Source organism: Geotrypetes seraphini, chromosome 4 (genome assembly GCF_902459505.1).
Source record: "Geotrypetes seraphini chromosome 4, aGeoSer1.1, whole genome shotgun sequence".
Taxonomy (NCBI): Eukaryota; Metazoa; Chordata; class Amphibia; order Gymnophiona; family Dermophiidae; genus Geotrypetes; species Geotrypetes seraphini.
Window position 1 is genome coordinate 281,558,889 of NC_047087.1, and position 27,720 is coordinate 281,586,608.

Genomic DNA, 27,720 nt, shown 5'->3' on the forward strand with positions numbered 1-27,720 from the left:
GTCCCCCACTCTCTCACCCCCCCTCCCACTGGGACTACCTTTGAAAATATTGCTGGTCTTGAAGGGGGTCTTCAGGCAGCAGCAGGGCTCAGTCACTCCTGCCCAGTCTGGTGCCTTCAATAAAATAGCATTGCTAGTGGTAGATTCATGCCAGCTAGAGTTACCAGACATCCAGGAAAATTTGGACATGTCCTCTTGTTCGAGGACTGTCCAGGTGTCTAGACAGTTTTGGGTTTTTTTTTTAATGGGAGAGTGTCCGGGTTTAGCTAGCTCTCCTGATTCCTCTACCTAACTCCTCCCTGGGCCCAGCCACTGTAATTAACTCTTCGGGAAGCCAGCGGCAGCAACGAGGTATGCATGCTGCTGCCAGCCTACCCTGGAAGCTGCCTTTCTGCAAGTCCTGCCAATGTGAGAACAAGAAGTCACTTCAGAGAGGCGGCTTCCAGAGCAGGCTGGTGGTTGCAGGCTTCCATTGCTGCTTTTGCCAGCTGCCCGAAGATTCAATTACAGCGGCCAGGCCCGAGGAGGAGGTAGGTGGGGGGGGATTCAGCAGCTAGAGAGGTCGTGAGGGGAACCAGGGGCAAAACAGCATAGAGGGAGGAAGGGGGGGGGTGGCTGGAAAAACAGCACGGAGGAAGAGAGGGAGGGAGAAACAGTATGGAGGGAGGGAAGAGGGATGGCTGGAGAAGCAATATGGAAAGGAGAGAGTGCTGGAGAACAGAACATGGATTAGTGTAGTGTTGGTTGGGAGGGGGGAGAGACAGAAATAGCAGAAGAGGAGGTAGGAATGACAGAGAGAGGGTGTCCCACCAGGGGGGAGGGAGGAGGGGTTGTTGGAAGGAGAAAGAGAGAGAGAAGCACCCATGGGGGAGGAGGGTTGGAGGAATGCGGGGGAGAGAAAGCTAGAGAGAGAGAAGCATTAAAAGGGTACAGAGAGAAGGGGGACAAGGGAATGGGTGGAGTTTAGGCAGTGCTGTGGGTGGAGTATGGGCGGGCTCATTTGTCTTCACAAATATGGTAACCCTAATGCCAGTGCAGGGAGGAGGGGAGAAATCTTGCTCTGCTGGCCTGGGTGGTAAAAAGCTGGGTTTATTTTTCTGTGATTTTACAACTCTGACTTGCCAAATGGTTCAAGAGAGGTATACTTATGAAGCCAGCCACTTCCTGAGATACATCATTCGTGTTCCACTAACTTGTGCTGTTTTCCTGGTATTACCCCATAGGAAGCTTGTACATTTTTCAGCATTCAAAAACTCCTGATTTAGGTGTTAGTATCGAGTTCATATATACTTGGTCATCAGAAATCTATGTGACTTTTCACAATAAAGAATATTTTTGTGCCAGATCATCTTCTGTTGGCTGGTCATTCCCACTGTTTTGCTTTTTTGCTTTGGCATTTTGCGGGATCTTTTAGTTCTTCGAGGGGGGGGAACGACTATATGCCACATCTCCAGATTAGCTCCTTTCCTGTTGACTCTTGTGTTTTTTCTTTCAGATGATGCCTACAGAGCTGACTTGGACTCCTTTGAACACCAGCAAAGACTCTTCAACAACCTTGTCTGAACCACATAAAGCTGTAGAAAAGCCACCAGTACCTCCTGTTTTTAAACCCAGTCTCCCAGTTCCTTCTCTCTTTGTTTTGTCGTATTACTATTTTTAACAAAAAAACTTAATTCAAGGAACTGTAATGCTACACCAAAGTCTCAAACAATGTTTGAAGGAACTGCACTCAAATCTACACTCTGAACATCAAGGCAGGTGTGGGGGATATTTTAGGGAAATGAGTTGGGTGTCAATTATTATTTGGTGACGAGCAGAGGGTGAGAAGTACATGTCTTACTTTGTTTCCCTGGATTTGGGGTATGATTTGAGACATAATAATATATTTTGTGACTGCTCGCATCTCATTAGGATTTCAATCAACGTCCTTTTATCTGTCTTCTCCCTGTGAAAGCCTTCCAATAAGCAGAACCTCTGTATTGAAATGATTCTGTATTGAAATGATGCTCGACCTTCATTTCTATTTGCAGTGCACTTACTCAGGAATCTTCTCCTCACTATTTGTTTAGCAGTTTCTGACAGCGTTTACCATCTCTGGCGCATGTCATCATGTACGTGTTAACTTGCTGCTCTTGACAGTTTTCTCATGTGACATCAGAAACCAATCTTCATAGCCTGGATTTCTTAGTTTCACAGATGCACTGGGTTCACAGGTCAACATCACAGCTGATGGAACAGTAGACCTTTTATTCTCATGTATTGGATTCAGATCTTTTTTTTTTTTTTAAAAAAAGCCAAAAAACTGGTTAATCAGTCAAGCATACTCAGGAGATGATGTTAGTAGACTTGCTCCCAATATATAAAACTGAAAAATATGGATTCTGGAACAGATTTGTTCATATTTTTGTTGTATTTATTTTAGGAAAAATGTTTCTTTAAAATATATACATTTCTATGCTATATATTTACTGTAAAGAAGGGTTATAATGTACTGTCAGAACAAACTTGTACTGTTTAGGGCTTCCCCCTGTCTAGTTCTCTATTATGTACACTTGCACAGTTTTCCTTTGTAATTTTTCTTAACAACCCACCTAAAAAAAACACAATAACATAAAAGTAATATTTTTGTCCTATTGGATTTAATTAGGAATTCATCCTCGACCTCCAAAGGTTTCTAGATTGAGGGGCAGTGGCGGATGTTTAAATTATGCTACCCAGATTGGAAGGAATGCATTTTAGAAAATCTAGGAGCTGTTGCAAGGGGTTCCCTTTGTCTTTGAGGTCTCTCTGTACCACAATGGATGCTTAGACAGAATTGCCCCCTGCTGGAGTGTTTTTCTTTTGGTCGTCTGCAGGATTTGGAGATTATTCAGCCATTTAAGCCAGGTCATCTATGTATAACTACAGCTGACTGGTACATAGAGGCTGCAATTAGCCGTAACTTGGTACCTCTTTTTTTTTTTTTTTTTTTTAAGAACATTACCACTGGTGATAGTCTTTGAAATTTTTGTATATGTATGAGCTGTAAAGATGCATATCAGTATTACATAGGTTATGATATTCAGGAATGTCATTGGTGCTACTACTCCCGCTATTGACAATGTGATATTCATTGGAAAATTCAACCATGACTTGTTATATCCTAGGTTAAAGACAGAGATGGAGTTTATTCATCCTAGTGGAGGTGGTGAACAGAGCACGTGGTCCAACTGACTTCATGTTATGTAAATGGAGTGTAGAGGAATAAAGAGTAGATGAACATAGACAAGACATGGGCAAACTATGGCCCGCGGGCCATATCCAGCCCGTTTAGTGTTTTAATAGGGCCTGCCAAAAATTTCCTGCAGGGCCAGCGAGATCAGTGCGTGCAGGGCTGGCGAGGTCAGGGGGGCCCAATGAGCTCCGACATTTTGCTTCCCAGCCTCCGTTAGTGGCTTCCTTCCCTCCCCTCCCCTCCCAGCACTTGCCTGCAGCTGTGCCAGTAGCATCAGCACATTGATTCACTTAGGCAGCCTTGGGGCTTTTGCTGAGTCGCGGCCCACCTCTGATGATGCAACTTCCTCTTTCCTCAGAGGCGGGCATGACCCATCAAAGGATCCAAGGCTGCCTAAGTGAATCACTACGCTTATGCTACTGGCACTGCTGAAGGCAAGTACTGAGAGCTGCTGGGAGGGGAGAGGAGGGAAGGGGAGGAAGCCACTGTTGGAGGCTGGGAAGCTGCTGGACTAAGGAAAATAAAGGGAGAGCTGCTACTGGACCTGGAGGGAGGGAGAAGGAGAGATGCTGCTAGGAAGGGAGGAGGGAAAGGGAAGAGAGTTACTGTTGGATAGAGGGAGGAGGGAAGGGAGAAGGGGTACTGCTGGACAGGGGAGGAGGAAAAATGGAAGGAAACAGCTGGCAGGGAGATTAGAGGAGGGGAAGGGGTCAGGGTGGAATGGAGAGATCAGATGAGGGAAAGGGGAGAGACAAAGAAATGAGAAAGTAGAGAGAGATTAATGCTGGAAAGAGGGGTCAGCAGAGAAATAAGAAGAAAGGGACAAAGATGCTAGATATGGTGTAGGAGAGAAAAATGAAGAGAGCAGTGAAGGTGGAATGAATCATGTAAAAAGGAGAGAGGGGTACAGGCTGGATAGAAAGGGGAGAGGGGCATAGAAAGAAGGCAGATACCATATAGAAGGGGAAGAGGGCAGAAAGTGTATGGAAGTGGCAGATGCTTCACTGAAGAGACAGAGAGGGCAGATGCTGGAAGGAAGAGAGTGAAAAGAAGATGAATGCAGAAAGCAGAAACCAGAGATAACAAACTGCCCTTGGGGGGGCGTTCTTTCTTTCTTTCTGCCTTAGTCCTTTCTCTTACCATCATTGTTCTGCAGTGGCCCTGAAACACTGCTCTTGCGGAAATGCGGGGCGCATCAGACCCCCACCCTGATCGCCTGGCCCCCTTGTCAAATTTAAGAACCCATTGTGGCCCATGAGTCAAAAAGTTTGCCCACCCCTGACATAGACACTGAATTATCTTATCGCTTCAGTTAAGTATTATAGATAGGCCAGAGTGGAGAAGAAGCTGAGAAAACGTAGGACCAATCTAATATGAAGATTGACACCCCCCTCCCCCTTTTTACAAAACCACGCAAGATATTTGTAGTGCTGGCCAGGTACCAGGATACAAGATACATGCAGGATCCAGGATACAAGAAAACAGGACACGCAGCTCCTGATTGGTAAGGCCTGACTTACTGCAGGAAGAGGCGGTCAGAGCATACAGCGAGTGATTTCCTGCACTCGCTGGCGCTTTGGCTGCTCTCTCCTGCCTCTCCTGCTGCCCTCTCCAGTCTCCCCCAAGAAAAACCATATTTGCGGTTTTTCAAGAGAAACCCCGCGAATATCGGGGGAGTACTGTACATATAGTGAACAAGAAAAAGCACCTTTATCTTTCATAAAAACATGAACAATCACTTTTACCCTTCCCACCCATCCACCCAATTGACTGAACAAGAAAAAAAATCAATATTTATACAAAGATTCCTTCAATATTCATCCCAAATTTAACATCTATGAAAATACCCAGCCCACCCACTCACCCTTTGGATGTGTAAGTTATAACCGAAAGTATATTAATAAATCATTATTAAACTATTATTAATAAAGTTAGTCAATGTACCCCATGTTAATTGAAATATTTTCAATTTGTAAGAGAAATACAGTTCAAAAATAATATGATTCCTTATTTTTGTATGGCAATGTAAAGAAACTGGGTTTTAAAACTGAAAGAGTCTTTGTTTTAAAATAGATATTGCCTTTATTTAAGACTATCTGGCTGCAAACTAGGAGTTAGTTTTAGATTATCTTTCACCGGGGAGTTTAAATCTCACACTGACCTTAGTTAGCAGCTACTGAAAGTTCAACTATTATTTCTACTTGAGAACACATATTTTGTTGATCTGTCAGTCCATGTAGCAGTCTAAACGGAAATCAGAGTAGCGAGAACTCTGGACAAGATAAACCTATAAGCTCTGTTCTGCACTATAAAATATTTTGGATATCAACTACGAGTGAGTCAAGTTGTCTTTTTTTCCATTCATGCAATGATACATTAGAGAATCTGTTTTGATAACATTACATTCCTTTATTTTCTTGGTTGCAGTCCCACTTGGTTACAGTCCCATGCTTGTGGAATAATCGCCCTATTAGTCTTTGAATAGAATTGACCTTTCTCCAATTTAAAGCAACATTAAAAACACACATTTTCTTAGTGTTACAACTGACATCTGCTCCACTCTTGACTCTGGCTATGACAATGGTGGCTCCTGCACAGTAGCTGAGATTTCTTTCTTATTAATACTGTAATTCTGCTCCCCATTAGAGAATGACACAGTGACAAAATTCATCACCGTTCCCATCCCTGCAGATAACCGCAGGAAACCATGTATGTGTCATTCTTTAAGGTGAGAGGGAAGAGCCATAGAAACATGATGGCAGATAAAGGCCAAATGGCCCATCTAGTCTGCCCATCCGCAGTAACCATTATCTCTTTCTCTCTCCAAGAGATCCCACGTGCCTATCCCAGGCCATTTTGAATTCAGACACAGTCTCTGTCTCCACCACCTCTTCTGGGAGACTGTTCCATGCATCCACCACCCTTTCTGTAAAAAAGTATTTCCTTAGATTACTCCAGAGCCTATTACCTCTTAAGTTCATCCTATGCCCTCTCATGGCAGAGTTTCCTTTCAAATGAAAGAGACTCGACTCATGCACATTTACATTGCATAGGTATTTATACGTCGCTATCATATCTCTCCTCTTCCGCCTTTCCTCCAAAGAATACAGATTGAGATCTTTAAGTCTGTCCCTATATGCCTTATGATGAAGACCAGAGTATGAATGGGCACAATCATTGACCCTGAAGCCTTGCATTGAAGAATGCTGGAGCAGAAGGACTGAGGTTGAGATAGACACTAAAGAATGACACAGAATGGTTAGATCATAAGACCAGAGGCGTTGCCATACTGGGACACACTGAAGGTTCATCAAGCCCAGTATCCTGTTTCCAGCGGTGGTCAATCCAAGTCACAAGTATCTGGCAAAGAGTAGCAACATTCCAGAGCTGAGATTGTGATGTTATAATGCCTCATTCTACCGATGCCTAAAAGCCAACCTCATCAGTGATGTCACAATGGCCTCAATATTCTATATTTGGCTCAAATAAGAATCAGAGTGAATAGGCAAAGCCACTGATCTCAAGCCTTGCATTGAAGAATGCTGGAGTAGAAGGACTGAGGTTGAGATAGACACTAAAGAATGACACTGGATGGTTTTCCACAGGGACGGAAACGGTGATGAATTTTGCCACCGTATCATTCTCTACTCTCCATTTTCTGATTTTTTTTTAATTGTAAACTGTTTAAATGGTTCTTACCAATGGGAAGTATATGAAATGTATAATAAACTTGAAATTAAGTCACCCTATGTTAATTTTCTTCAGTGCAGCCATTCCCTATAGGCTGTCCATTGCAATTCCTCATCAGTCTTCATTTGTCTTTTATTTGGAGAAAGATCGCTTCATTTGATATCATATCAGTTTCCTTCATCATGTGAAAGAAGCAGACTGGTGACTTAATTTATATCCCAAATGCTAATAAACCATGTTGATTACAGAGCAGCACCAACTTTGCTGTGCCTGCCTGGAGCAAAGCAAAAATGTCATCTGAAGCAGTTGTACTAGATGAGAATAGATTCTGCGCCTTCCTTACTGGTGAACTAAAGTCTAACTGTCCAAAACTGGCAATGAAGGGTCAATGCAAGAAACAAAGAACACCAATCAAGGATGGGCCACATCCTGTACAAAAGAGGCTATCAAGCACTTCAGTTCCGCAGTTGCAAGGAAAAAAAAAAAAGCAGCAAAGATAAATCTCACTCCAACCATTCTGGCCAAGACCAAGATTCTGAGAGCTCAAGCAACAAGCTTAGGGAAGATGATACTAAACTTCAGGCTTTGAAGAATCCATGCCGCTCTAAGAGGCAGGAAATGCAGAGATTCTATCTTATGTGAAATATCCACATCTAGAAGATTCATATATTTTTATACAAAGCAGAATTACTTAAGCTCAGTCCATGAATGGTAAACTGTTATTAAACAGTAAACAAAATTCACTTGCTGGAATACTAATTTATAGTTCCTCTGCTTTTGGTATTGCCCTTCATGACGTTTCTTAAATTGCCAATCGTTATATCTTTTATTTTCATTACTTTAGTACATAAGTTTAACCATCCTGCACTGGTAATGATTGCAACAACAATGTGGAAGAGCATAGAGAGGGGGGGGGGGGTAAATACACATGGATGGAAAGGGAGGGGGGAAAGGCTACATATGAAGGGGAGAGACAGGGGGGAAATGCACATGGAGGGAATGTAAGGGCAGGCAGTGGAGGAAAAATATGCATGGATGGAAGGGAGAAAGGCTGCATACGAGAGGGAGGAAAGAAAAGGGGAGATGGACTGTACATGAAGGGAAGGAAAAGTGGACACAGGCTGCACATGAAGGGAAGGGAAGAGGGAAAGCTAAATAGATTTGAGAAGGGAGCAGAAAAATTGAAGAAAGCTGAATGTGAACGATCACTTCCTGCCTTGTGTCTGTTTGGCACTGAAGAAGAGAGGAGGTGAGAAAAGAAATAGCAGATGGAAAGGAGACCTGGAAACAGATTAAGAGCACAGACAGAAAGCAGAACAACCTGGTTAAAATAATAAAATTGCTACACAACAAAGGTAGGAAAAATTATTTTCAGTTTAGTGATTGAATTATACTAAACTAACTAAACTAAACCTTAAGTTTCTATACCGCACCATCTCCACAGAAGTAGAGCTCGGCACGGGTTTACAGTAATTGGTATAGAAAGAAACTACAATGAAAAGTAGAAGGGCTTAGAAAGAGAAGTTTAGAGGGAATTAGTAAATCGATGAGGGAGAGATCATTGCATTTTGGAGAAGAACCAAGTTTTCAGATGTTTTCGAAGAGTTGGAGGGAGGACAGGCACCGAAGCGGGGTAGTAAAACTGATCCAGAGTTCGGTGATCCTGAAGGAGAGGGAAGTCCCTAGTTTTCCTGTATGGGATATGCCTTTTAAAGAGGGGAAGGATAGTTTGAATTTTTGAGTAGATCTGTCAGTGTTGAGAATTTATATCTGTTGACTTTATTTTGCACTCTACAGGAGGACATGCATGTCTTTCTATTTCTCTGGTGTTGCGCGACATGCGAAGTCCGGTATCTCTGCTTTCAGTTTTGTCTCAATGTGTATTTGCAGTTCCCTGTTTTGTAACCATGCGAGAGTAGGGTTGCCAGATTTTACGACTGTAAAATCCGGACACCCCATTCCCGCCCATCTCCGCCCCAGTCCTGCCCCCCCCCCCTTGCCTGCTTTGGTCAGGCAGGAGGCAATCCGCGCATCCGCGGATTGCCTCCTGCCCAACGCGATTGAGAGGAGGCTTTTCAAAACCCGAACACAGTACTGGTTTTTGAAAAGCCGTCCAGACCCCCAGACATGTCCTCAAAAGGAGGACATGTCCAAGGAAATCTGAACATCTGGTAACCCTAGGTGAGAGTCATGTTCTGCATCTGCAGCTGACGTGACTGATTCTTCGGGCAATGTGGTGTCTGTGTAGGAATCTGTAACAGTACTTCCTGTTCCAGGTTCCCGGTAGTAGGTATATAGGTGGGTTAGGGCTATTATGGTTTGATAAATTTCCTATATAGGTTTTGAGTGCCTTTTTCTAAGTGTCTGGTCTATTTTTAAAAATTAAAACGCTCAGGAGTACTGAGATCTTCACTTCTAGTAAAGCAGGGCTAGGCACACCCTGCCAGCTGAGTTTTGGGGATTTATATGATAAATTTTCATACAATGTCTCCATAAACCATCTAATGCAGGGCTGCCCAAGTCTGGTCCTCGAGACGAGAAGATATGCCACAGCATGGGAGACAGAAAGTGAAAAGTGGAAGGGACAGAGAAAGAGGGTGAACACTAGCTGGAATGGAGAGTAAAGAGAAGATGAGGAAAGTTGAAACCAAAGATGACAAAAGGTAGAAAAAAGATTTTTTGTTGTTGCTTTAGAGTAAAGTAGTCTTGTAGCTGTATTGATCAATAGAAAATGGAAATAAGATAATCTTTCTATTGGACTAATTTTAATATATTTTTTCTAATTTTTAGAGACCAAAATGTATGTACACGAATGCCAGAAGCTTAAAAAACAAAATGGGCGAACTGGATGAACTAGCAAAAAGAAAACAACTGGATATCATAGGAATAACAGAAACACGGTGGAATGAAGAAAATGAATGGGACACGGCATTAGATGGATATAAGCTATACAGAAGAGATAGGATTGGGTAAAAAGAGGGGGGGGGGGGTATTGCCCTGTACATCCAAGAAGAGATAGAATCTATTAGAGTAGGGGAGACGGAAGCAAATGGAAAGCTGGAGTCCCTCTGGATAAAGATTCCTGGACAAAAAGAAGCAGACACTAAAATTGGCCTCTATTATCGACCCCCCGGACAGATTGAAGAAACAGATAAAGAAATGATGGAGGAAATTAACCGGGGATGTAAATCAGGAAATGTAACGATCATGGGGGACTTCAACTTTCCAGGGATAAACTGGAAAATGGGGACGTCAATCTGCGCCAGGGAAACAAGATTCCTGGAAGTGATAGGAGATTGCTTCCTTGAACAAATAGTGGGAGAACCAACAAGAGGGAATGCAATCCTGGACTTGGTCATAAATGGCATTACTGGAAGGACAGCGGATGTAGAGATTATGGCCCCGCTGGGGACAAGTGATCACAATACGATCAAATTTACCATTGGCATTGGAAAAGGGAAACCAATCAAAACTAAAGCCACAACCTTTAACTTCAAAAAAGGGAATTATGACAGCATGAGAACCACGGTTAAAAAACGGCTCAAGAAGGGGAAAGCAGAAATCAAAACAGTTGATCAAGCATGGTCTCTACTGAAAACCACAATTACAGAAGCACAGAATCTTTACATACCAAAGATATCCAAAGGAAGGTGAAAAAAGATCAAAGGAGAACCAGCTTGGCTATCCAAAGAGGTGAAGGATGCAGTGAGGGATAAGAGGAACTCGTTTAAAAAATTGAAACGTGAAAAAACGACAGAGGCCTGGAACTGCCACAAAATTGACCAAAAAAAGTGTCATAAAGCGGTAAGAGACGCCAAAAGAGTCTATGAAGAGAAGATAGCGCAAGAAACCAAAAACTTCAAGCCCTTTTATAGATATACTAGCTGATGCCCCGGCGTTGCACGGGTATTTAATTATAGCAATAACACTGTAAATGGATTCAAATAAAGATACTTTATAGTGGTGAATGAAATTATTTTTTTACAGCTTAATAAAAAGTACAATATTCAAATTATAATGTGAAATATTTGACAAAATGAATACAATACAACTAACGCAAAATGTGATTATAAACAACATTTTTAGTTTCACCTCCTGGAGCAAGAACATATAAATTCTTGGGTGAACCCACCCTTGAGCAAGCAACATAGAGTTGTGGGCCGCGAGACCCTCAGAACATATCACCCCAGGTAGTGAGGGATCTGCATACCAAGTTTCGTTCAAATCGGTCAAGCCGTTTTTGCGTGATCGCGGCACATACACACATACATACACACATACATACCTCCAATTTTATATATATAGATTTATTCAAATTTTTGACACTCCTTCCAAAGGAGCGCAGAATGGGTTACAAATCAGGTACTCAAGCATTTTCCCTATTTATCCCAGCAGGCTTACAATCTATCTAGGGTTCCTTCTACGAAGGTGCATTAGGGCCTTAACGCGCGGAACAGCGCGCGCTAAAATGTCATGTGTGCTAGCCGCTGCCGCCTCCTCTTGAGCAGGCGGTAGTTTTTCAGCTAGTGCACGCTATAGAACGCGCTAATCCGGTGCGTGTGCTAAAAATGCTAGCGCACCTTGGTAAAAGGAGCCCCTAATGTACCTGGGGCGTTGGAGGATTAAGTGGCTTGCCCAGGGTCACAAGGAGCAGCACGGGGTTTGAACCCACAACCTCAGTGTGCTGAGGTTGCAGCTCTAACCACTGCACCACACTCTATGTATGTATAAAAAAATGCTGCACATCTAGCTACAAATGATGGTTTATTATTCAGCAAATGCAAGAAATCCTAAATAGAAAGTATTTAATTTCTGTTGGTTAGGGTCATTTTCATCTTGATCATTACTTGGAACTTCTGTATATAGGTCGTACACAGCTCATCAAAAACTGAAGTCCTCTGAGACTGCACAGTGACCTGCTTCAGAAGAGAATTCTAAAGTGAGACCAATTACAGCAGTGAAGCCCTCCCATCCCACTCCACCTAAATCACTTCCCACATCACATAGACCAAGAAAATGAATGGAACGTTAAGAAGCCCGGCTCCTAGTTAAGTTTGCATACTGACCTGAAGAACAGAACAACGAATATGTTGTTCTAGGTGGTTGCTCATTTTCAATTTTGGTACAAATGGGAGGGGCAGACACGGAACACGAGTTCCTTGGCAAAAACAGGAGAGTAAACAAGGTGCTAAGCATAACAGCTTGAACAGTGAAAGATTTTCATCGGGTTCACCAATTTTTGAAACGACCAACATTCCTTAAATGTTATAACAAGTCAGAGAAAAAACTGAATAAAAAAAGCCTTTACAGGAATTGTACATAATTTTTATTTTTACGTACTTCTAGGACTGCATAAATTGTAAATCTGAGATGTGGGAAGTTACTTTTTAAAGAGACTGTATGGAAAATTTAAGTTCTAACTCCCATTAAACTTTTTCAAAATGCTTTTCAAGAGTAATGGCTTTGATGTTTGTCTATCCTCTCATAAGAGCTACATCTAGAACAGTGGTCTCAAACTCAAACCTTTTGCAGGGCCACATTTTGGATTTGTAGGTAGTTGTAGGGCCGCAGAAAAAATACTCAATGTCTTATTAAAGAAATGACAACTTTGCATGAGGTAAAACTATTTCTAGTTTATAAATCTTTCCTTTTGGCTAAGTCTTAATAATAATATTGTAATTTATAGCTAAAGAGACATATGATCAAGAAACTGTTTTATTTTACTTTTGTGATTATGATAAACAGACTGAGGGCCTCAAAATAGTACCTGGCGGGCCACATGTGGCCTCCGGGCCGCAAGTTTGAGACCACTGATCTAGAACAAGAGTTTGGGAATACTATTCAGCTCACTGATTCAAAAGTTCTGTTTCCTCATAGAGTATGATGCATCACTCAAACAGATCAAGAGAGAATGACTGGTTAGATTTCTCACAGGAAAGCATCCTGAGCTAACTTGTAGCCATTAGATCATTTTTCAGCTGATGGTGATCAGCAGTATTTTTAAATGGTAACCCACTGCATGCAAAATTAGGCCCCAATATTCAGTCCGCCAATCCTGAAAATATTAGATAATTTTATAGAACTGAAATGAAGATTTGACAATGCTGGGGAAGTACTTTAATATTAGTCTATGACAAGATAGGATTAAAAATGGTTCCTCTCGTTCACTAATGGACATATGAGAGTAGTTTGATGACTGGCAATGGTGCTGTTTCATTGTGTTGAAAGAAATAAGCACAGAAGGCTACTATTGTAACCATTTTCTGAACACTATCACCATATTACAATATTTTGTTATGAGGGCGAAGACTGGATTTGAAAATTCAGTGCAGATTCTTTAAAATGATATAATATTTTCAGGATTGAGCAATTGGAAAAATTAACCTGGGAATAAATTATAAATGAGACTCCCCTTTTTTTGAAGGCCAATATTCAGTGCCAGGCCATGTCCAGATACAGTCATTGAATATCCGGGGATCTACAGAAGACACTTACTAAGACCCTGGCTGAACATCGGCTGGGACTTGAATAATGGTATCTGGGCAATTAATTCCCCTTCTTCCCCGATTCTAATTCTCCCCAGAAGGAATAGACCCCAAAAGAACTCCCCCCAACACAAACACTTGTAGCCCAATCTCCCCCAGGCCTACATTTAATAGCCCTGATGGTATAAGGGTACTAAAGGCAGGAGCAATGTTCACTCAAGGATCTGGCCTCAAAACAACTGCCACAATGTCCACCACAAGTCACATGGTACTAGGTAGTACCTTAAAGCTGCTGCTAGTGGCCATTTTAAGGCCGGTTGTGCACTGCTCCTGCTCTTAGGATCCCTAGAGCTATTTAAGGTAGGCCAGGGGCCCTACCTAGATGGGGGGGGGGGTTGTCAAAATCTGGGGAGGGGGGAATATTGTTAGGGAGTGGGACCAAAGACCAGCAGCAGGAAGATTTCCATACACAGGCTGATATTCAGTGACGATGTCTGGATAGCTAACCAATTAGCTATCTTAACCAGTGTTCTGAAAAATTTCTGAAGCTGCAGCACACTAAACTCAGTGCTGCGGCTGGAGGACATCCTGAAATGCGCAGACATCGACATTGTGATGTCATCACGTTGCCGTCCTCACATGCGCAGAGCCTGCTATTATTATGCCTACGGGACATACCTCTCACCACGAGGCCCATCCTGTAAGCAGTCAGTTGGCGCTGGCGCCTTTCCTCCTCGTCAACGTCTCACAGCACACTTGGAATCTCGCCGCGGCACACAGTTTGCAATCTGTTGATGTAGACAATGGCATTGAATAGTACCAGTGACTAGATAAATGCCAACAATGCCCAGACTCTGCCTATGGAATGACAACATGTTTTTTAAAAGCCTATTTTTTCTCAATATACCTTTTAAAGGTTTTTAAATTGTTTCATATCTGGTCAAACAGATTTTTGAGAAGCTCATTTTTAATTTGGATGGAACGTACACCTGAAAAAATTTTTTTTTAATTTTTTTTTTTTTCCCAAATGTCAACAAACTGCAAGCATCTGTTAATAAAGATCTTAAATCTGAAAAAAAAAAAGGAATGTCCTTCCATTGTCTAGAATCAGATAGTGTAGTTAGTGCTGATATTCAGCGGCACCATCCAGTTACATGATGTTGAATACCAGTGAATATCCCCACACAGTCAATTTAGATGGGCAGGAACGCTTTCCTGCCCAATTAAATCACTTTGAAAACTGACCCCTCTAAGTTTACAAATAAACACAGTAACATGGAAGATGATGACAGATAAAGACCTCTGTAGTCCATCCAGTCTGCCCAACAAATTAAACTCATAGCAGAAGGCATGTTGTGATACTCTCATATATGCACACTTGATCTTAATTTTTTTTTCTTGGCATTTTCAGGGCTTAGACTGTAGAAGGCTGCCCAGCTCTGGCCTTGTTTCCCAACTACTGAAACTGTCTTTGGTTTTTCATTCCTTTCAGCTACTGAAAACCTTGCTTCATACATTCAAACCTAGAGTTACAGGAATCAAAACATAACACAATAAATAAATACACATCAATTCCCAAATCAACTAACAATCACTTAAGACAAAAATACGACACAGCTTTTAGAAGTCATATACAGTAGTTTTCTTCATGATCTCGTGGTGAGAAGAGCAAAAAGAGAATATGAAAAGAGGCTAGCCAGGGAAGCACGAAATTTCAAACTGTTCTTCAGATATGTTAAAGGGAAGCAGCCGGCAAGGGAGGAGGTGGGACCGCTGGATGATGGAGATAGGAAAGGAGTGGTGAAGGAGGAAAAAGAAGTGGCGGATAGACTAAACATGTTCTTTTCATCAGTATTTACAAAAGAGGACACATCCAACGTGCCGGAACCTGAAAAAATCTTCATAGGAGATCAAGCAGAAAAACTAACATCCATTGAGGTTAGCCTTGAGGACGTACACAAGCAGGTAGATTAAAAACTGACAAATCTCCGGGCCCGGATGGAATCCACCCTAGGGTACTGAAAGAACTAAAGGAGGAAATAGCGGAACTACTACAGCAGATTTGTAATATATTCCTGAAAACAGGTGTGATCCCGGAGGATTGGAAGGTAGCTAATGTTACGCCCATCTTTAAAAAAGGGTCGAGAGGTGACTACAGACCGGTTAGTTTGACTTCGGTTCCGGGGAAGATGGTGGAAGCGCTGATAAAAGACAGCATCGATGAGCATCTAGAAAGGAATAAACTGATGAAACCAAGCCAACATGGCTTCTGCAAGGGAAGATCATGCCTAATGAACTTATTGCACTTCTTTGAAGGAATACACAAATGGATGGACAAAGGGGACCCCATAGACATCGTATACTTAGATTTCCAAAAAGCTTTTGACAAGGTACCCCATGAATACCTACTACAGAAACTGAAGAACCATGGGGTGGAAGGAGACGTACACAGATGGATCAAAAATTGGTTGGCGGGTAGAAAGCAAAGGGTAGGAGTGAAGGGCCACTACTCGGACTGGAGGAGGGTCACGAGTGGTGTTCCGCAGGGGTCAGTACTCAGACCGCTGCTGTTCAATGCATTTATAAATGATCTAGAAACAGGGACGAAGTGCGAAATAATAAAATTCGCAGACAACACCAAACTATTTAGTGGAGTTAGGACTAAAGAGGACTGCGAAGATTTACAAAGGGACCTGAACAAACTAGGAGAGTGAGCATGGAGATGGCAGATGAAGTTTAATGTAGAGAAATGTAAAATCTTGCATGTAGGAAACAGAAACCCGAAGTACAGCTATACGATGGGAGGGCTGGTAATGGGTGAAAGTACCCAAGAAAAGGACTTGGGGTAATAGTGGACAAGACAATGAAGCCGTCGGCACAGTGCGCAGCGGCCTCTAAGAAGGCGAATAGAATGCTAGGTACTATCAAGAAAGGCATTACAACCAGAATGAAAGAAGTTATCCTGCCGTTGTATCAGGCGATGGTGTGCCTGCATCTGGAGTACTGCGTCCAATATTGGTTGCCGTACCTTAAGAAGGATATGGCGATACTCGAGAGGTTTCAGAAAAGAGCAACACGATTGATAAAAGGTATGGAAAACATTTCATATGCTGAAAGATTAGAGAAACTGGGGCTCTTTTCTCTAGAAAAGCGGAGACTTAGAGGGGACATGATAGAGATTTACAAGATCATGAAGGGCATAGAGAAAGTGGAGAAGGACAGATTCTTCAAACTTTCGAAAACTACAAGAACGAGAGGGCATTCAGAAAAGTTAAGAGGGGACAGATTCAGAACCAATGCTAGGAAGTTCTTAGTTACCCAGAGGTTGGTGAACACCTGGAATGTGCTTCCAGAGAGTGTGATAGGACAGAGTACAGTATTGGGGTTCATAAAGGGATTAGAGTTAGACAATTTCCTGAAGGAAAAGGGAATAGAAGGGAGGATTACTATACAGGTCCTAGACCTGATGGGCCGCCACGTGAGCGAACTGCTGGACCTCTGGTCTGACCCAGCAGAGGCACTGCTTATGTTCTTATGTAATTCCAGGGAGCATAAAATACACGATAGACAATGCATATTGTGATAGATAGAACTGCTGATAGGAAGAATGAAGAGCTCTGCTTTATATTTTAAAAAAAATGCAGATACCTGGGGCTAGATGCACAAAACATGGTCATTAAGATCATGTTGGAGAAGCCCTAATAGCTGAGTGGCAGGGGAAGCCCCTCAGCTGCTGGGGCTTTTTTTCTTTTAAACGGCACAGATGTTGTGCGTGTGTTACACATGCACAATATCTGCCCCAGTAAAAAAATAAAAATAAAAAAAATGCTGTGCTGGCCCTCCGCAAAGACCCCATGAACTAGCACCTGGACCCCCCCTCACACATGGCAGTGAAAATTGGCAGGAGGGATGCCTACTCCCTCCTGCCACTGGATGCTCCCTCCACCCCTACCCCGTACCTTGATGAGAAGTTGAGAGCAGGAGGGATGCTCAGTCCTTCCTACGTCGATGCCCATTATTCCAAAATGGTGGGCCTTCCCTTCCCTAGTGCATCATGTCAAACATGGGGAGCAGCCTAAGACCTGTATCCTGGGATGCAGAAGGAGGAGCATAAGGCCCTGATTGGGGGTCCGGGGAAGCATCCCTCCTGCCTTTTTGGGGAGACACCTGGCATGGGGGGCACCTGGTTTGGGGAGGCACCTGGCATGGGGGGTGCCCCCATTGGCAGGAGAGAGGGCATCCCTCCTGCCATTTTCACTGCTGTTGGGGGGGGGGGGAGGGCCTCCATTGGCAAGAAGGATTGAGCATCACTTCTGCTATTTTCATTCCTGGGGGGGGGGGGGTGTTGTCCTGGTGCTGGCTAAATATGAATTTCAGGGCTGAACTATTGATAAGACATGTAAGCGACTGGTTTTGACCTGTTGCTTTTTTTGGATCGCTGAAAATGTTCGCTTTTTTTGGTGCATTGCGAAGCGATGTTAGAGCATCAATTGCTTGGCTAGTTTAAATGGCATTTCAATATTAATGTCCTTATTTGCAAGGCTGGATCAGAGAATGAGCGATCGTGCAGAAAACCACGCAGTGAGCCATTTTCTTCATCAGATCGGCAAATGCAATCATGGCTAAACCGATCAAAACTGGTTTAGTGACGATCACTGGCTTTAGTGCATCTAGGCCCTGGTCCCATAGAACGGAACCAGTGGTGTGCAGAAGAGGTCAAATCGGATGCAGAGAAGGGTTTTGAAATCTAAAATGTATCATTTATAAATAGCAATTTTATTCAATACTATTGTGCACAATTTATGTAGAACTGTGTGCTTAAAGTATGGCTTCTTTGGTATTATGAGTATGACTGTATACTACTGTAATTTTAGCAAAATATTAGCAGCTAACACTTTAGTAGTGGTTAATAGCTAGTGGCATAAATAGTTGCCAGTAGTGGACATGTGGGTTAGGAAGGGAGTGTGAAGGTTTCTTGGATCAGTTAAAGGAGTGTAGAGCCAGAAAAGGTTAAGAACTATTGCTGTAGAATGTAAAGCCATAAATAGTCAGATCTTATTAGTAAAAACAGATCGGAAACAACACTGGCAGCCAATCCATTGTTCTAGGAGAGTGTTCTAAACATTCATATGCAGCAATATAATAGTTATAGCATATACTGTAGAATAGAGAAACAAAGTATAATTTTCTGTAGGCACACCGCTCAAGCACTTGACCTGGTAATGCAGAGGTGTCAAAGTCCCCCCTCGAGGGCCACAATCCAGTTGGGTTTTCAGGATTTTCCCAATATTTATGAGATCCATTAGCATACAATGAAAGCAGTGCATGCAAATAGATCTCATGCATATTCATTGGGGAAATCCTGAAAACCCAACCGGATTGCGGCCCTCGAGGAGGGACTTTGACATCCCTGTGGCAATGCAAAGACTGTGCACTAGAGAATGACACGGGGAGCGATCCCCGCAGGGAGCCGCGGGGTGGCTGCGGTTTGGCTGCGGGCTTTGGAGACTCCATAGCCAAATCACCGCAGACACGGGGACAAAAGTTTTCACCGCCCCAAAAACGGTGAAAAGATTTGTCCCCGCAGGCAAATGTACCCCCTTCTATGTACCGCTATTTACCTTGTCTTCACCGTGAGTCTTTAGTTCGGGACCGGGTGTCAGATTTTTTCCAGCGGCCATGTTTGTCTCCGCGTGGTCTGTCTCCTCAACTCTCTAGTCTCTACCCGACTTGCACGTTGCCGCATTGACTCCGCCCCTAATATACAGGCTCTTCATTGGTCAGTTCTTTTTGCTCAAAGAAGGGGACCAATCGCTACTGCCACACCTGATATTTAATGGGTTGTAGTGCAGCAGTAGCGATTGAATTTCGGAGCCGAGCCCAGGATTTGAATTTTGTTTGCAGTCGCTGCCTCGCTTGGATTCACTCGTTTCACTTCGTCAGGTACAAGTAAGTGTTCTCCCCGGATGATTTAGATGACCACCCATGCCGCCGATGCTCCTTCCCGGGCTAACTCGCCGCCGAAAATTTTGTTTGACGCCTGCCTTTTTTTGCCAGCCTGCTTTTACTTGCTTTGGGCCTTCCTCGTTGCCGGATCCTGCCTACTTTCTGTTTCCGCGAAGGCAGGACCCGGCAGTGAGGAAGGCCCGAAGCAAGTAAAAGCAGCAAGTTGTAAGCTTCCCTCCGGGCCGGGGCTCTATCGTATGCGTGTCGGCTTCCCTTCTCTTCCCCCCCCCCTGGGACGCTACTTCTGGTTTCGGAGGGAAGAGAAGGGAAGCCAGCACGCACACAATAGAGCCCCGGAGGGAAGCTTACAACTTGCTGCTTTTACTTGCTTCGGGCCTTCCTCGCTGCCGGGTCCTGCCTTCGCGGAAACAGAAAGTAGGCAGGTCCTGGCAACGAGGAAGGCCCGAAGCAAGTAAAAGCAGCAAGTGTAGTGGTATACAATTTGAGAAAAAAAAAAAAACGCACGGACATTGAACCTGATTCTGCTTGCTCTTGCCACGACACGGACCGACACGGACCTCAGATTTTTAAGGCGGTACGGGTTTAGATCCGCGAGGTCCGTCAGGTCTGTGAGGTCCACGCTTTACCCCTTCCCCAACCTTGGTGCTTATTGTGGTCAGCCAGGAAGAATGAAATCAAAAAAGTTCGAGTTTAGTCAAGCTGTGATTTGAACTTTATAGGCTTTTTTTTTTTTTTTTCCATCTTTTAACTGGCAGGCAGAAGAATGCTCCATTTATTAATCTTGCAAAGTCTGATACAGGAAAAGCTAAAAGTGCATCAGGATTTAAGGAACTTGGGGTGTGCAAATCTACTTAATGCAGAGATTACAGTAAAACAAAATCACTTTTCTATTTCACTGCAGCTCTATGAGGTTCTTTTGCCCTTAGCTATAGTCAAATGATGGATAGGAATATGTTTATTTCATTTAAGTTAAGGGAAAACAATATTTTTTCTGAGTATCCTTTAAATAATGGTTCACAAATTAATTCAGCCTGTTTTAAGGCTGGGTTTTGTTTTTCATATTATTGCTTCTGTTTTTATAATCCTTAAAAAATAAGGGGCAATTTTCCAAGTGGGTTCTTCCTCGTAGGCACCCTGAGACTGTACAGGGAACGCCTATTCTATAGCAGTGAATGGGCTCCCAGGTTCCATTACAGAATGGTAGCATATAGCCTTAGATTCAGGCGCCTTACAGTTAAAGCAGCCATAGAGCATGTCCACTTGTGGGAGAAATGATTTTATTTTCAGTTTATTGATCAAAATGTGTCTGTTAAAAGTACAGGTTGTGTTTTGTTTTTGTATAGTTAACTAAGTTGTAAAGTTGTAAAGAATGTTTCCTTTATATGTTAATAAAGATAAGTATATAAAATCATACCTGTTTGAGGCTTTTATGCATGCTGCGAGGACGGTGACGGGGCGGTGAATGGGATGGCAGTGGCGGTGACGGGGCAGTGAAAGGGATGGCGGTGACGGGGCGGTGCAGAGGATAGTCGGCCGGGGACGGGGCGGTGACGGGGACAAATTTTTTCCCCGTGTCATTCTCTACTGTGCACAAAAGGCCGGATTCTACAAAGACACTGGTATAGGTGGCGGCCTAAAAAATGGCTGCTGATCAAATGTCAAGCTTGCGTTAGCGCTGTTTGTAGAATCACGGCTTCAGGAAAGGTAGGCATCAGATATGTAGGTCAGGGTTTTCAAGGCCTACATTTCATGTGAATCGTGATTATGGAGACATTTCATGACACCTAATGCCACCTCTAGTGTCATATCGAAAATCTTGTTGTTCTTATTATAAAGTCATTTGCATGCAGGGATCGGAATCAGTTCGGTACACAGGTTAGTGAATTTTGTCAGAGGGAAATCAGGTCGCAAAGGGCTCACAAGCCGACTGGTACATGATCGGTTTGCTTAGTGAATCTAGCCCAAAGAACTTGATGTGAGGAATACATTGGAGGTGCTTGATATTGGAAGAAACATACTATGTAGTAGTGTGTGCCGTCAATTTTTTTTTTTTTTTTTATAGATATAATTGCTTGTTGCCCCTGTTCAGGTTATTCTAGCTGTAAATCATCTTGGGTGAATTTCTTCATAAAGGTGGTAAATAAATTCTAATAAATAAATAATAAACAATACTATGCTTGTTGTAGAGTAGAGAATGACACGGTGACAAAATTCATCACCGTTCCCGTCCCCGCGGATAACCGCAGGAAACCATCTTCGTGTCATTCTTTAAGGAGAGAGAGAAGAATCAGAGTATGAATGGCCACAACCACTGACCCGCAAGCTTTGCTTTGAAGAATGCAAGGTAGAAGAACCGAGGTTGAAATAGACACTAAAAAATGACATAGGATTATTATCTGCGGGGACGGGAACGGTGATGAATTTTGTCACCGTGTCATTCTCTATTGTAGAGCAGAATGCATCTATTCAACCATTTAGTTTTGGTGAGGGGTTATTGAGGAGCCTAAGCATTTCATTTTAAAATACTTTACCATAAAGATCCAAGATTTTGTGGACTGATCCTTTGGCTTTTCTACCTTTCAGTGTGCATTCAACTACTTCGGTTTAGTTTAGTAAGTGGGATTTGTTGAATCCAGAGCCACATTTTTCTTAAAGTATACAGTGGGGACCTCAAATATATAGACTAATCTCCTGGTGTGCTTGCTGGTTCAGAAAATACTGAGAGGAAACAAGCAGAGTATACAGTAGAGAATGACACGGTGACAAAATTCATCACCGTCCCTGTCCCCACGGATAACCACGGGAAATAAACCCATGTCATTTTCTAGTGTCTATTTCATCCTCTGTCCTTCTACACCAGCATTATTAAAAGCAAAGCTTGTGGGTCAGTGGTTGTGGCCATTCATACTCTGATTCTTCCCTCTTTCCTTAAAGAATGACATGAAGATGGTTTCCCGCGGGGACGGGAACGGTGATGAATTTTGTCACCATGTCATTCTCTAGTATACAGTACACTGCCAGCAGTCATACAATCTGCTTCTCTCCCTTTGCCTGTTCTCTTACCCTGAGATACTGTAGTTGTTTTTTTTTTCCTCCTTCTGTCTTTCCCCCCCTTGTTTTTCCTTCATATGACCAGTTTCTTGATTCCTATTGGCTAGCTAAGAAATATCTAACCAAAGAGCTGCAATAGTGGTAGTGTGAGGTTTCCAATTTTGGGTTTGCCATACAGATGGCGAAAAGCTGAGGGACAGCAATGGCGTTTTTGAGGCTACCTTTTTGCATTCTGTGCATTTTGGGCTGGTATTTGCTACTAAACCAATTGCACACATCTCAGTAAACAGAACCCACCAAACTGGCCATTGGGAAAGTCTGCCACGTCCTCCTTGGGACTGCACATGGTGAGACGGCATAGACAGGGTTATCCCCTTTGACAATATACAGTTTCCCTATTCAAGCACCTCACCTTGGCTAGCAGATGCTAAGCTGCTCATATATCTTTCAACTGTAGAAGATTGCCCATAGCTTCACTAGAAATGAACTTTCCTTGCCAACTGCATGTTCCTTGCCAAACTGCATTTTCTATTTCCTTAGGGATATTTGTCCATGCTGTTGTTGGCATGTTTGGCCTTGGAAGTGTTTATTACCCTCCCTTCCTGTACTGTTTATATGTGGAAGGTTCAGCATCTTTCCTCAAAAATATCATGCTCCAACTGTAATCATGACTCTTCCGCTGGTTCTGTAATGTGCTAGAGAGAATTTGTAATTGAAAGCCTTTCTGGTCACTGTTGATGCCAATTTCAACTTCTTATTTATAAAACTGATGGCTTCTTAAATCTGCTTGGTTTTGTGGTAATTTACTACAATTAAAAGAGTTGCGATGGAAATACTTGCAAGAAAAGAATCATTTTATTTTAGCACAGTAAAAATACTTTTTTTTTTTCCAAATTTTTCATTCATTTTCAAAATTACATAAAGTGTAAGTATATATTCAGTCACATTAACAATACAGATATCACTTACATTCTATCATTTGTTTATTACATAACTTCTTATCCCTCCCCCCTCTCCCTACCACATAACCAATAATCATATAAATACACATCAATACCATAATCCCCACCCTATCCATTTGAACTGATATATTTAAGGGAAACATTTTCAGTTACTCCGTACAATATCTTGTCAATGGTTTGCACACATCCTGAAACTTCTTGAAATATCCTCTTTGCAATGCAATAAATCTTTCCATTTTATAGATATGACATAAAGAAAAAGGTGTAATTTAATCTCCTCCAATCCTTCCAATTATATGTAATTTGCTGAATGTAAAAATACTTAATGTAAATGAGCATGGTCAAATTTGGACTATGACACATATAAAAAAATTTAAAAATACTACTGAAAAACCAAAGGACTGCACATCATCTTTTCTCTCCCGTACATCCATAAAGAACATAAGAAGTTGCCCCCGCTGAGTCAGACCAGAGGTCCATCTTGCTCAGTGGTCCGCTCCCGCGGCGTCCCATCAGGCCTAGAGCCTGAACAGTGGTCCCTGATTAGTTTTGTAACTTACCTCTAACCCCATCCCTATAATCTACCTCTACTCTTATCTGTACCTATCTGGCCTGTTAAGACCCTCCCTTTCCCAAGGTTGATAGTACTTCAAACCCTTCTCATCATTGGTACATGGTGTACATAGCACAAGAGGCAAACTGGGAAAAACTTCAAGACTGGATCCAAGAAGTACCACCTTTCTGTAAATATTGCTATGTCAAGTGCGTGTACAATATAAGTGATTTAAACACACACAGCACCATCAAGTTTCAAGTTTATTTAAAATTTGATAAAAAAGCATATAAAACAAGTGATGCCATTTTCACCACACTGATACAGTTCCTGGAACAGATAAAACTGTCACCTGACAAGTGCATTGGGCTTGCAAAAGACGTGGCAATGTAAATTCGGTGATACATTTCATGAGCTTTAGGATTCAATATGAAATATTAGGCTTACTCATAAAGCACTTCCTGCCACAGAGACTCACTGACCATTCTTTATACTGCAGGGCATATATTGAGATCATTGCAAGATAACAGAATGGTTTTTACTAGCAGTTTGTAGAACTAGATGGGAGCTTACTTGTCATAAGGCTTTTTTTTTTTTTAATTTGGCGTCTAGTCTTTGGAACCAACTTTTTGAATTATATTCGGTCTGAAGCAAACCAAGGCTTTTAAGACATTGTTAAAAACCTATTTTTTTCCATTAGCTTTCGGAACTGACTCCTTTCCTTTTGATCATATTCATTAATTGAGAGGTTATCAGGCATCCCTTACACATCAGGATATAATTGTTTGCATGTTACTCTTATTCTCCTGTATGATTGTATTTTCTTTTAGGACTATCCTATTTTTTATGGAGTTCCTTTCTTTTAGTTTATTGAATTTTATTGTTATGTAAAATCATAAGATTTGGCAGGATATCAAATTTTAATAAACACAATCCTAATATTGTTCACATGAAATACATTTGCCATTTCATCCAACTTTATTTGCCAGTTGCCCTGAAAGTGATGTCTAGAAATGTTGAGGTTAGAGTTTCTGAAACATACAAGTAGTTCTCTCACAGTACTACTTGTCAACAGAAATATAGAACTATATATTCTTGCATAAATGTTGAAGAGCCATCTATGATTTTGAAATTATGTGATGAGATGGCTGTCAATTTCACCATGTATTCTATGCATTCTGAATCAGTATTACACACTGAAGCAAAAGAAGATAAAAAGAATTCTATTCCTGGTATTTATATCCCACCTATTTCAACAAGAAATCCAAACGGGTTACAATAAGGTATGAAGTACAAAAAAAAACCAATTAATGCAGTTATTAAAAAGAGATTAGGGGACAACGTGAACGGACACGTAGGAGGGAGCTCTGCAATACCACCAGTAATAGCATAATGGTGAAGTGGGAAGGGAAGCCACGGTCTTACCTGGCAGAACCAGCATCCTCTCCGGTATTGATTCAACGGACTTTGGAGGGTTTTCTCCTTCCATCGGCAGAGAATATAAATATTCGGGAACAGGAGCATATTGTGGGGGATTTGGCTCTCAGCGCTTCAGACACCACGCTGAGCTCTGAATACCGCGAGACTCCCTCTCAGCCAGGATGTGGATTGCAGGATCAGTCGGAGAGCGAGATTTTGGATGCCGAAGTGCTGCCGGTTCTTGCTCTGGTGCTGGGACGCCGATTGCTGCTTCACACGGGACAATGGGACATGTTGGAGCCAAGGGTTTGATTGACTCTAGAACTCAGCCCAAGATCTCCAAAAGCTCTGACGATTGAGATAGGAGCATTCCCAGGCTGAAGAAGAGACCAGAGAAGATAACACTGGAGGAGGTATGGGACGCTGTAAATGTATTGGAGGATGAATTGACTACTCGTTTGGATAGTATGTTGCAAATTCCACAGTTAGTACATTCACATGAAAAGCAATGTGGGGACTTAGTTACTAAGTTAGAGACTCAAATTCAGAATATGGAAAAAACTATTGCGAAAACACAACCAATCATTGGCAATCAGCCTTGGTGAAAGGCAATATGAATATTCATCAGACATTAGAAATGCTGGAGAATAATGAACATAGATTGAATTTGAAGTTTTTAAATTTTCTTCAGTCTCCTGTTTTGTCTCCTATAAAGATGCTTAAGAAATATCTAAAAGAAAATCTACACATACAATCTGAGACGTTACCTCCAATTACCAAAGCCTATTATGTTAACTTTGGAAGTATAATAGTACAAACAGCTAAAGAACAGAAAGAGTAAACCACTTTTATCCTCACTGGTTTCCTAGAAGATTCTGGACCTGTAGTGACTAAAGCAACCCTCATTACAACTTTCGCTTTGGAATATGATAGAAATTGGATTCTTCATTTGTATTTCCATTTTAAGGATGTTAAATTCCTGGGGCATTCAGTAATGATTTTTTTCTGACCTCTGTAGAGCCACACAGTTGAGTAGAAAGGCTTTTTTAGTTCTTAAATCTCAAAGGGACCTCTTTCCTTCAATTTCCATGCAAATATATTGTAAAAGATTTTGGAGAAAACTTATGTTTTTCAAGACCCAGAACATTTAAAGAATTTCTTAGAATCAAGGCAGCCTCTAGTGCAGGGGTGTCAAAGTCCCTCCTCGAGGGCCACAATCCAGTCAGGTTTTCAGGATTTCCCCAATGAATATGCATGAGATCTATTAGCATACAATGAAAGCAGTGCATCCATATTCTTTGGGGAAATCCTGAAAACCCGACTGGACTGCGGCCCTTGAGGAAGGACTTTGACACCCCTGCTCTAGTGCCTATAACTGTATCCATCCCTGTATAATTTGAATGATGTGGATATAAAATGGTTTACCACCCCCATCCAATTAAGAATTTTCCTGTGAATTTCTTTAATACCTCCAAAAGATTTCCTGTCAATCTTGCTTCCTTCCTCCTGCCTTTTTCTTTTATTTCTTAATTTCTTGAGATTAAAATAGAGGCTTGCTATGTATTTATTTGATTAACTAAACCACATAAATTATCTACTGCACCTCAAAAAGCCATATAGGCACTCATTTTCAAAGCAGATGGAGTTTCAAAAGGGCTAAAAAAATGTTCATCTGCCGAAAACATTCAAATTCTTCCTTTCCAAGCGTATCCAAATAGCAAGGGGGTACATTGGAGACATGTTTTGGGTGGAATTGAGGTTTTTCAGGGATAACGGAACAAGTTGTAACATTCAAGTTGAAAAAGGATGTTTTCTCTAGATCTGTTTCAATCAAGTCTAAGTTACAAAAAGGTGCCCTGATTGAACAGCTGACTATTGGAGGCACTAAGGCATGACCCCTCATGAATTCCCCAGTGGTTACTTCCCCCACTCCCTCTCTTCTGAACAGGGCTGTGGAGTCGGTAGATAAATGTTCCGACTCCTCAGTTTTTTGTACTTCAGACTCCGACTCCAGGTACCCGAAATTTCCTCCGACTCCACAGCACTGGTTAATTTTCAGATCGTTAAAATGGAATGTCAAGTTGAGAGAAATGAGCATTTTCGACACCACCTTCTTTTTGCTTTTAATCAAGGTTCTAAGGCCGCAGAAGCTGCTTACAACATTTGTGCTGTGTATATAGTGGGTGCTATAGCTGAAAGAATCACTCGTGATTGGTATGCCAAGTTCAAAAATGGAGTCGGTAGATAAATGTTCCGACTCCGACTCCTCAGTTTTTTGTACTTCTGACTCCGACTCCAGGTACCCGAAATGTCCTCCGACTCCGACTCCACAGCCCTGCTTCTGAAAGTGAAACTGAAAGGGGATATTAGGCTTTATGA

General features: G+C 42.1%; 1 protein-coding gene across 1 annotated transcript in view; it reads left to right on the forward strand.

Annotated features, from left to right (window-relative positions):
* The window catches only part of LOXL4 (lysyl oxidase like 4), a 139,248-nt gene extending 136,970 nt beyond the window's left edge, over positions 1-2,278 (forward strand). Inside the window, exon 15 of the mRNA XM_033942260.1 lies at positions 1,496-2,278. Within this exon, the coding sequence (XP_033798151.1) occupies positions 1,496-1,563 (68 nt within the window). The 3' untranslated portion in view covers positions 1,564-2,278. The remainder of the gene's footprint in view (positions 1-1,495) is intronic.
* Positions 2,279-27,720: the final 25,442 nt, after the last annotated feature.